General features: G+C 39.1%; 2 protein-coding genes across 2 annotated transcripts; one reads left to right on the top strand and one right to left on the bottom strand.

Moving 5' to 3' along the window:
• Window positions 1-355: 355 nt before the first annotated feature.
• On the top strand, window positions 356-4,655 carry cdc20 (cell division cycle 20 homolog). The gene is made up of 11 exons (XM_063886095.1): window positions 356-484; window positions 710-921; window positions 1,007-1,143; window positions 1,242-1,338; window positions 1,429-1,554; window positions 1,723-1,919; window positions 2,135-2,229; window positions 2,320-2,548; window positions 2,931-3,056; window positions 3,170-3,287; window positions 3,411-4,655. Exons 2-11 carry the CDS (start codon window positions 732-734, stop codon window positions 3,587-3,589), a joined length of 1,494 nt encoding a protein of 497 aa, XP_063742165.1. The 5' UTR covers window positions 356-484; window positions 710-731; the 3' UTR covers window positions 3,590-4,655.
• Window positions 4,656-4,767: 112 nt separating this feature from the next.
• Window positions 4,768-9,085, bottom strand: LOC134866118 (very long chain fatty acid elongase 1-like). The gene is given in 9 exon segments (XM_063886096.1): window positions 4,768-5,965; window positions 5,968-6,115; window positions 6,269-6,408; window positions 6,635-6,740; window positions 6,832-6,888; window positions 7,300-7,380; window positions 7,483-7,673; window positions 7,915-8,008; window positions 8,754-9,085. Coding segments are annotated over 8 exon segments (942 nt in total). The 5' UTR covers window positions 7,976-8,008; window positions 8,754-9,085; the 3' UTR covers window positions 4,768-5,807.
• Window positions 9,086-10,833: the final 1,748 nt, after the last annotated feature.

The following is a 10,833-nucleotide window of genomic DNA, read 5'->3' as shown; positions in this document are numbered from 1 at the left end:
TAATCAAATCGCAGAGAAACAAATGCTTGATTTTACCAGAACATAACAAGATTCAAATCTATCTAACTACATGTCCTTGTTTCAACAGCTTAATAATAATAAAACAAAAGACAAAAAAATAAATAAAACGAAGTTATGTCCACTAGCATGCTCTTAATCCTTATTCAGAACATTTAGATTTTTCATATTTCTCCTCTGTTCTTGTTTAGGTTTCACACCATCACAACCTTATTATCATAACTTGTCCGATAGGTGGCGGTATATATTTTGTGAGGGAGTTTTTCCCACCAATCACATCAACGCATTCGTAAACGTTACCATAGTAATGACTGCTGATAACGTCCGCTTGTTGAACAAACCAATCACAGGAGCGCTTACAGGGATTTAAACCGTGTGTCGTCATCCACCCGAAATTCAAACTTTAGAAAGAAACGACAGAGGAACAACAGCGTTGCTGCAGTGAAGTCCACGTTTCATTTAAGAGGTGAGAACATAATGTTTTGATTGTAAAAGGCCCACTTTTGAATATAATATTCAAGTTGTGAAGGCTACTGAAGTTAATGCTAACGTGTTATCGTTCACTTTTATGGTCAGCTAGCTATGATATACTGCACTTGTAATAATATTACAGTAGCTGAAGTTACTTGATAGATCGTAGCGTTAGTATTTGTCGGCCATTACGCTTATTATTTATATTTTGCCCTAACAGACCGTGTGAAAACCTGGATAAAATGGCGCAGTTCGGGTTTGAGAACGACATCCACAGTATCCTGAAGCTGGATATGCCCATCACAAACGCTCCCATGGCGAGGTGGCAGAGAAAGGCCAGCTCTTCAAACGCGTCTGCGCTAAACGGCCTGTCGCCTGGCAAGTCTGCCAATGTGTCTCTTAGCACATCAAAAACGCCCAGCAAAACACCAGGTACTATGCAACTCTTTCCATGCAACGAGAAAACGCCCTGTATCTTTTATCTCGGCAAATGTTAAACACGTTCTTTGTATTGTAGGCAAAAATAAAAAACAAACGCCCTCTAAGATGGGAGGCGACCGCTTCATACCCACCAGAAACACCAAACAAATGGATGTTGCAAGCTTTCTGCTTTCTAAGGAGAATGAAGCAGTGGACACCAACGATCTAAATGCAGTACGTTTTTTTTTTTTTTTTTTACAAAATTGATATCTTTTAGTGATCTCATGGCTAAATAAGGATTGTATTTATTAAAATCATATGTCTATTTAAAGGACAACCAAAAGGCCATGTCGATGTCACTTAACGGATACAACATAGAAGATGCAAAGATCCTGCATCTTGGAGGGAAGCCTCTGAATGCTCCAGAAGGTAAGGATATGTCAACATGCTGCATCACTATCGCATGCATACATAAATGAGGTTTCTGTTAATTTACTATTTGTTTTCCACTATTTACAGGCTTTCAAAACAACTTGAAAGTCCTTTATAGTCAGAGTGCCACTCCCGCCTCTGCCAAAAAGACAAGGTACATATCTTCAACTCCTGATAGAATCTTGGATGCTCCGGAGCTTCGGAATGATTTCTGTAAGTTTGACACTTCAAGGTTTTTCCTTATAACTGATGCATGTTAGCTATTGAACATTTTTCTAATTTCTATACTAAATGTAAAGATGTACATATCTGGAGCATTATGCAAACAGGTACTACTGTAAACTTGGCCAGCATTAATTTCATTTTTTTTTTTTTCCCCAGATTTGAATTTGCTTGACTGGAGCAGCCGCAATGTTTTGGCTGTGGCGCTTCATAACTGTGTGTACCTGTTGGATGCCTCTCAAGGAGAAATCACTCTTCTAATGAAGCTGGAACGTGAAGAGGACTACATCTGCTCACTGTCCTGGACCAAAGAGGGAAGCTACCTCGCTATTGGAACCAGTGACTGCAAAACTCAGGTCAGTGTGCTGAGGAACATGCTACTTGTAATCAAATGTCTTATTTCATCCCACAAATGTGGACATTTACATTGTTGCAGCAAAGTATAGATGGAGATGATGAAAATGGAACACTACTATGTAAAAGGCATGCACATAGTATTTAAAATAAGGAATTGTTGCAACAAAATAACTGCTTCCGCATTTGCTTTTAATGATGGCTTTTTTTTCCTCAGTTATGGGATGTTTACAACCAGAAGCGTCTACGCAGCATGGCCAGCCACACGGCCAGAGTTGTGAGCCTGAGCTGGAATGACCATGTTCTCTCCAGGTACAGTGATTTCATAGTTTCTGTTTACAAAAGACAAACTTCTAGTTGCGTGTGTTTATTGGACTCAAATATGTTTTTTCTCAATCCTAGTGGCTCAAGATCAGGACACATCCACCATCATGATGTGAGGGTGGCTGACCACCACATTTCGACGCTCAGTGGTCACTCACAGGAAGTGTGTGGGCTGCAGTGGTCCCCTGATGGGCGATACCTGGCCAGTGGGGGCAATGACAACATGGTGTACGTTTGGCCCCGTGTGCAGGATGGCGGCGCCAACCAGCCTGTCCACTGCTGGAGTGAACATCAAGGAGCTGTTAAGGTGAGCAGCTCGAGCATCAAAATGGCCCAAGTGATCTCATTAGCCATTTTCTACAGTCACTTTTATTTCACTGTAAAGTTAAACACTCTTTCCTTTACACTCTCAAATACGATGTACAGACAAGAACCCGACACAATAGACTTCCCTGCACTTTGACCAATGCTCACACCACTTTGTTATGTGTTCTTGCCCCATCATTTTGATCCTGCATCTACATGCGACCCTCAGCATTTTTATTTGACACAAATGCTGACTGCAGTAGCATTTTTATTTGACACAAATGCTACTGTAGTTCTCCAGAACTGCAGTAATGCCAGCTTAATTTTATTCCATAGACTTTGTAAAGCTTGAAAAACTCACTTTGGATGTGTTGTCATTCTAGGCTTTGGCCTGGTGTCCTTGGCAGCCAAATATCCTGGCATCTGGAGGTGGTACCAGTGACCGTCACATTCGCATCTGGAATGTAAACAGTGGCTCCTGCATCAGTTCGCTTGACACTCAGTCCCAGGTACATACCACAGCCATAACTTCAGTGCTTATTTTCAGTCAAAAAGGATAGATTTTTGACATTACAACATGGGTGTCATTTTTCTCATCACAAATGATAACTTTGCATTTCAGATTTCTTCCCTGGTGTTTGCCCCAAACTACAAGGAGCTGGTCTCCGCCCATGGATATGCCCACAACAATGTTGTTATCTGGAAGTACCCCTCTCTAACCAGGGTTGCAGAGCTCAGTGGTAAGTTGATTTAAAAAAAAAAAAAAGACAAGATGTTGAGGAGTAAACAAAAAAATAAAGAAGCTGTTATCAGAATTGTTGCTTGCTTGCTGTTGGTCTGAATGTATTACTTTTTGATTACAGGTCACGAGGATAGAGTTCTCAGTTTGATTCTGAGCCCAGACTTTTCCACTGTGGCGACTGTTGCTGGAGACGAGACCATCCGTCTGTGGAAGAGCTTTGAAGTGGATCCTATTAAGAAGAAGGCCAAAGACAGGCTGGCCAATTCAACCAGCAGTGTCATTCACCAGTCTATCAGATGATGTGCTTTGTCCCAAGAAGAGACTTATGGCTCATTCAGTATGAGTTATGGACAAATGTTTTATGTTAACCACATTAAAGATATCAACCCAGTGTTTTAGCTGTAACTGGCAACTCCCTGCTGCGTTGTATCGGGCTGTTGGTCTCAATTGATCATACAGGATTAGTGTTTTTAAGCAGAAAGTGTATATATGGCCTTGCTTTTTATTTTGTTATTTATAAAGTGGCCTTGGTTTTAAATAAATGGTTTGATTACCTAATGTTTTGTAAGTTACTTGGCATGTTCTAGTAATTCACATATACCTTTTTTTTTTTTTTTAAATGTGTTCCTTATCGTAACACTTACCAAACCACATATTTTTGTTCTTGCCCAAAATGAAGCTTAGCTGTGGCTTTGGGTTCAACTTCTGTTGTCAATGTCTGATCACTTGGATCCTTGTATACTCAGAAACCGCTGTGCTTTTTCTCCAAACCGACTTGCTGTGTTTATAGAATTCACTAGAGGTCATCATGTCTGATGTTAAACCAACACCTGCTGCAGGTGTTCCCTGAAGTTTAAGGGGTGTCACTTGGATTCATTTTAATAAAGCATGGTCACTGATTCTTTAATGAACACAACCAGTTTTTTCTCAAGCCCAGCATCTGAAGGAAGTAGTTTGACTAATGTAATTCACAAACAAAACTAATGTATTGTCTGACTGGTTTTGTTGTAAACTATAACCTTTGTAGCTGATTGCTTGTCATCTAAAGCTGTCGGTCAATATTTAGGATTTACAGGAATTGATAACTACTGCAGTGACCTTTTCTCTCCTCATGGTTAATTGACATGTTTTTATCAACCTCAGTACGTGTGTGGATAGCATGACTCATAGGCAACAATGTTGGAATCTGAAACCAGGGGGCACAGATAAAATGATAATGATCACTATGTGATGCTTGGTGTCTTGTTTTTGTGGCAGATGATCTGCAGTTCATCTTGAACAAACCTGCGCCATTGCATTACATTCATGTTTTAAGTTCTCTAGCGAAGATCCACAAAATAAACATTAAGGTTTTAATATACATTAACCTGTTTCCATGTGTTGATACTTTGCCCTCTTATTTTTTAGCAAATCTAAGGATCCATCTGGTGTAGAAATTTGTTAGAATAATATAAATGATTCACTTCTGATGGGATACATTTGAAAACAAGAATTACAAAACATCTTTATTTCTGCTTAAGTCAGAAACAGGTTGAACTACTAAACATTGTGAGGGTTCATCGTAACATATAAACAGCTCCATGATACACCTTGACATTCAAGCTGATGTATTTGTGGCAAATATCGAACACAATTTTAAAAAGGCTGGCAGTGCTTCAAAACTACTTAATCTGTCATCAGTGCACATGTGTAATATACAACAATAAAAACACTGGTAGGTTTACCAAGAAATACTCATTCTGCAGGGATATTCAGAAACTGTGCTCTTTTTTCTTAATTTAATTTAATATGAAGTCTATTAAATTCATGCAGTGTGCTGAGAAAATAGACCATGCCGGGTTTCAAAAACTCACAATGGAGAACAGTTTATATGTCACTACCTAATTATGCTAAATGCATCAATACTGTAATATACAGTATAACATTTCTTTTCCATAATTCTTAAAAATTGAATGAAAAAAAGAATTGAGGTGTTGTATGTCTTTGAAAAGTGCACACCATAACTGCTTTCCAAATGACACAGACCTTTATCTAAAAAGATTTATTTCAAAAAGATAAATAAAAACAACAAAACTGAATATTTGACATTTACAACAACAGCTTTGTTTTGTAGCATGTATTTAAATGTGTTGGTCTTTAGTGGAAACTATGTGATATTCTCAGGGAACAATAGTCACGCCCGCCATACAGTAGTGTAGGTCAGGCTGGTGTGGACCGAGCCTGAGTTGAAGAATACCAGTGACAAAATGAGCACCAATCTTCATAGTGTTCATCACAGTTAAGAGTTTTCAAAACAATTAACAAACACAATGTGGCAAGAAGAGATCACCACCAAAACACCCATCCAAAAACAAGTGTGCATAAGACTAGATTTATATAAAAAATGTAAGGTTTAGAAGTAATATATTGAAATTGCGCCAATCCAATATGCTACTAGATCTGAATGCTGGATGACACTTTCAAGGTAGCTCTATATCGATTTCTTGTATGTGTCCTTCTGATTTCCAAAGCCACAAAGTTATATTTCCTTTACTTTGCTCATGAGGAGTTTGCCGTTGGTGTGGTGGTGCCCATTTCCATTTTCCAGATGTTTCCCGTTGGCCAGTACAGCCATAGGTTCACTGGCTGAGCCGTTCTGCTTTGGCCTTTCCTCCACAGAAGGAAGCCGCTTTCCTTAATGTAGGCCTGAATCCAGAAGTTAGAGAAGAGGAGGAAGAAGAAGGTGCCATACATCCAAATCAGGTGGATATACATGGGAACCTGGTAGTCACACTTTTCCATGAAGTAGTACTGGCTGATGTGAACTGAGACGATGACAAACTGTGTCTGTAAAAAAACAGATAAAAAGGAGAAATTAGTTTTAAAAATCTCATTCTAAGCTAGATCCAATATTTATAAAATAAAAAAATAAAGATAAAAATAAAAATCACAATATGGCAAAATATTAAAACATTTACAAAAAAAAAAAAAGGGACATACAAGCTGGATGGCGGTCATGTATTTTTTCCACCAAAGGTATTTCTGGAAGCGAGGTCCTGAAGCAGAGAGTAGGTAGTAGAAGTACATGATAACGTGGACGACTGCATTCACCATTGCATGGAAGCAGCCCATTCCTCCAGCTTGAAAGGGTGGAAACAAAGGAAATTATTTGATTAAACATGTTTATCTGTACAGAGATCTCCTCAATTATTGTGTTAGCCTTCTACTTTTCTTCTTTTGGATTCATAGTAGCACACTGACAATTTAAAAAAGAAGGTTTTAAGCCATTTCAAGAGCTAAAATACTTTGTTTATGCATATTATGTGTGAAATGGTTTACATTGATGTTATGCAGAGTAAAACTTACCAGGAGTCAGGGTGATGCCCCACCACCATGTCCAGGGCATGAAGGAGTGATGGAATACATGGAGAAATGTGATCTGGCTTTGTTTCTTCCTCAGCACGAAGAACACCTAAAATAAAAATGTAAAACAAGCTTAAGTTTACATGCACAAAGGTCAGACAATCAAATAACGAAAATGTTTGAGATGAAAATGTCCTTACTGTGTCAAGGAGTTCGATATATTTTGACATATAAAACATGTAACATGCTCGAATCATCTGGGAAAGAAAAAGAAGAAAATTTAGTTAATGTGAAATATTTGACACTGGACAATCTTAAAACGTTTTTCTGCCTTCACAACATTTACAAACCATGAAAGAGCATTATGGCCAGGCCAAAGGAAATAAAATGAGGTTAGGAAGATTTATCTTTATTTTGTACTTTGAAAATAAGTCAAAAATGTCAAGAACAATGTCAAATTCTTCGAATAAATCCAAATTCTTGAAGTTGAAGAAGTTTGGTTTGTCTCAAAAGCTCTATAAAAATCGACATTTCAACTGTATTATTAAAATGCAAAACAACAAATCCTTCCAGTCACAATTTTTACAGTCAAAATAGCTCGTTTTTTTGGACTCAGCAGGTAGTAAGAGTTTCTTTGCTCTGAGGCAAAGGAAACACAGTTGACTTACCCGATAGGCCTGAGGGGTGGTTGAGGTGTCAACAAGGTCACATTTCCACGTGTAGGTGGTTCCCCATCCGGCCATCATGAACTAGATATAAATAAAACAACAACCCATCAGCACTTATTAATATATCAGGTTTAAGAAAAAATATGGATTTTAGTCTGCAAGTTGCTTAATCATTTAGTTTACCTCATACACAACAAAGGCATTTAGTAAAACCATGCTGAGGTTGTAGACAATCATGGCTGTGTTGAGACGGAAGGGCTTCCGGTTGGCCATCAGGCGAGGTCCAATGTACATTGAGAAGATTACATAGGCCAACAGGATGAGGTTCATCTTTATAGGGCTCTGCATGAGGGGATAACTTTTGATTCGTTCATCTGGGGAGCACAAAAATACACATTTCTCATATTAATGGCATGTCAGTAATGGAAACATACACAGATATCTGGTGAAAACTATATGCAGGTTATACACCATTTTTGCTAGATTAATGAAGTAGTTTAGGAAAGTACACTTTTGAAACCTTAATTGTACCATTATGCCATGAGATCAACAGCCATTCATTCATATCTTAACAAAGCAGTGGTGTAAAAATGTTAAAGAGACAAAGACACTTACCAGTTCTCAATTCTACAAAACTGTTGAATTTTGACATTATTGATACAGCTGTTTGCAACATGATGACTCCTTGTTCCTTGTCCTATAATAACAACTGAAAAAAAAAGAAGAGACACACAGTCAGAAACCAGGGGATGAAGCCGAGCTGTGAGTATGTTTGGTTGGGCAGGTAAGTGACAAAGCAACCTGTCCTCCTGCTTTCTAACTAACTGAACAAACAGGAGACAGCTGCACCAGCTCAAACACCCCCGAGTGCCCTTGTGTAAAAAAAAACATATAAAAGAGAAATCTGTATACATCTAGGTGCTCATTTCACTGCCTTATCAAAAATGTAGCATTTAAGCTACACATCCTTACTGTTTTAGCAGTATGTGTGCTTCTATTAAAAAATGAAATTCTTATTTAATTCAACAACTGAAAAACAAAACAATGAACGTTTTAACATGGATTGTGAAACATCTGAGCCCTTCTGTCAATGTGAAGACAATGAAATACTCTCCTGCTGACTAACAGAGCAAGTCAAACAGGTGAGGCAAAGAAAATGGCCCTTATAGCCAGCATAGCCAACTTCCTAAACTACCAAGATACAAGCTGATCCGGGATTTCCAGGGAGGGAAACCAGAGCACTTTTCTCTATTTAAAGCCACAAAATCAAGTTTTATTGTCCTAATCCAGATAAACTATTCTGAACTGTAAAATGGAAGATGCAGTCTGCCATTTTATCATGAAAAATGTAAAAGAAACATTAAATGGACATTTCCAGAGGAGAAGCAGAGGTACAAATCTCAAATTTCTGAAAGCTAAAATACTTGCAGTTGTATAAGTAACACATTACTCACCGGCTGAGTCCTCACTCCTGTGTGTGAGGAAGGCAGCTGCACAGCCACAGCAGGCAGCACTCAATCCAGAGAATCAAACAGATCAGCAGCAGCAGTGAGAGGTGATCAGGTGGAAACCAGACACATGCAGAGATATCCTGTGGGTGGTAGCCTCCAGCTTTCCTCAAATGTTGGAAATCCAACACAAGCTTCACAGGTAAGAAATGGAAAAGAAGCAAGAGACAGCGCAAACTAAGATAACTATGGGAATGTCAGTCAGGCAGTCAATTTAAACCCCGGGGCACTACTACAAATCTTGCTAGTTTCAGGACCACACCCTGTTTCAGTGCTTAGCCCCACCTTCATATCCTCACTTAGCCTCTTTGCGATTGGTCCTGCCTGATCAATGGTGTTAAAGGGGATGGGGTCATGGAGTTACAGGCCTTGGTTAAAGAAATCCACACTCTGGGGCAAAGAATGACACAATTATCGATAAACAAAGTTAAATTTGAACATTTTTTAAATAACCAAATAGTTTAAGACTGAACATGCTCCAGTTAATAAGCACATGATGATAAAACACTTTCGATAAAGGATCGCACAATTATTAAACTACGAGGTCACAGGTTAATTTGTCCTGTTAAAAATCGGAATAGTTTAAGAGTAAATAAGGAACGTTTTTATAATTCAACTGCAAACATGTTCCTCAAACATGATTTAGGCTAAAGGTGAAATCAGATTTCACATGTTAACTAACCCAACATCACTTTTTAAGATGCCCATCCCTTCCTGTGTGGTGTCGCAGAGGCTGAGTAGCCGTCCAACCCTTGCCGCTATGACGAGTTCTCCAGAGTTTCTGGTTTTACCTGTTTCATCAGGCATGGGCGTGAGGGCTACTGGAAGTTTGAAATGTACTCCCCAAGTCGTACGATAGATAAACGGCAGACTGGAATGAAAGGAATCTTTACACGAGAGGAAGAGGGAGAGAGGGGAGGGAGGGGAAGGAGGGGAAGGAGTCACCTCTGTCTGTTTACATACTGAATGACAGTTTAGCACATGGTGGCTCTTCAATGAAGTGCATGCATGAAAACCACAGACATTAAATCAATAAATGTTTGATTTATGCACAAATATGACATGCTGGTGTGGTTTTTGATAGGGAATTATTCAGAGGTCGCTTAGTTTTACTTTAAATGATCTTAGCTTTTACCTCTTCTCTCACTCTTCCTTCCTAGGCAGGCAAACAGCCTTGGGCTTCAACATTCTCTCTCTGTGATTGCTGAAAAAGGCCCTTTCCTACTCTCTGGGTTTCAGCTGCAGCTGTGTCTTGGATATGAATATCAAACAATCTCTTCTCCAGACAATAACAGAACAAAGTTGATGGAGAAGGTCAGAGAGCTGGAGAGACATCTGGGAGCCCATCTTATCGGGTGGATGCATCCCTGGGGACAGTTTGACCCTGACAGGGACAGGATTTGCAGCCTCTTGCAGTTTATTGTTCATTCTGCTCTTAGAAAAATAGTGGCAGGGACAAGGGGGACAAGGACTTCAGAGTTGGTTTGGAAGGAGGATGTGTCACTACTGTGTCTCTCTTCCAATAAATCTTCACTATCTGACATCATTCGGGGCTCTCTAATAAAATTCTTCCAGTTCTTTGCTCAAAGAATTTCATCACAGTTTTAAGATGTTAAGTTCAATGTTTGTTTGTTTGTTTGTTTGTCACACAAATTGGGGTTGAATATTTCTTGGAAGTATTTTTTACAGAGAAGGCTTGACCAGCGGCTACTGTATGGCCACTTGGAGGTGAGGCCCTCAGGCTCAATTGCCTCGGGTCACCAAAATCTCAAATGGAAGAGATACTGAGCATTGTTAACATATTCACCAGTTCAGTTTCACTCATTGATCTCTGAAGAGGGGGATGTAGCTGTTTAAACAACAAGGGTTTCTGCAAAGGAAAAGTTGCACTAAATAATTTCTTGCAGAGCTGCCTACAACCAAGGATCGGGAAATAATCAGTTAGTCCATTCTCAAGTGTTTGTCAATACGATAAAGCCGTGCTGTATTAAAAGTAATAGTCACATCAAGTGAAGGAATCATTTTC

This window comes from Eleginops maclovinus, chromosome 6, assembly GCF_036324505.1.
Source record: "Eleginops maclovinus isolate JMC-PN-2008 ecotype Puerto Natales chromosome 6, JC_Emac_rtc_rv5, whole genome shotgun sequence".
In the NCBI taxonomy this organism is placed as follows: Eukaryota; Metazoa; Chordata; class Actinopteri; order Perciformes; family Eleginopidae; genus Eleginops; species Eleginops maclovinus.
The sequence above is the reverse complement of the archived record's forward strand: the minus strand, read 5'-3'. Positions and strand labels throughout refer to the sequence as shown.

Bases quoted from the DNA above. Each gene is read 5' to 3' on its own strand.
- cdc20 (XM_063886095.1), top strand. From the start codon at position 732: ATGGCGCAGTTCGGGTTTGAGAACGACATCCACAGTATCCTGAAGCTG. The intron at 1,144-1,241 runs GTACGTTTTTTT...GTCTATTTAAAG, and splicing joins ACACCAACGATCTAAATGCA to GACAACCAAAAGGCCATGTC. The intron at 3,288-3,410 runs GTAAGTTGATTT...TTTTGATTACAG, and splicing joins CAGGGTTGCAGAGCTCAGTG to GTCACGAGGATAGAGTTCTC.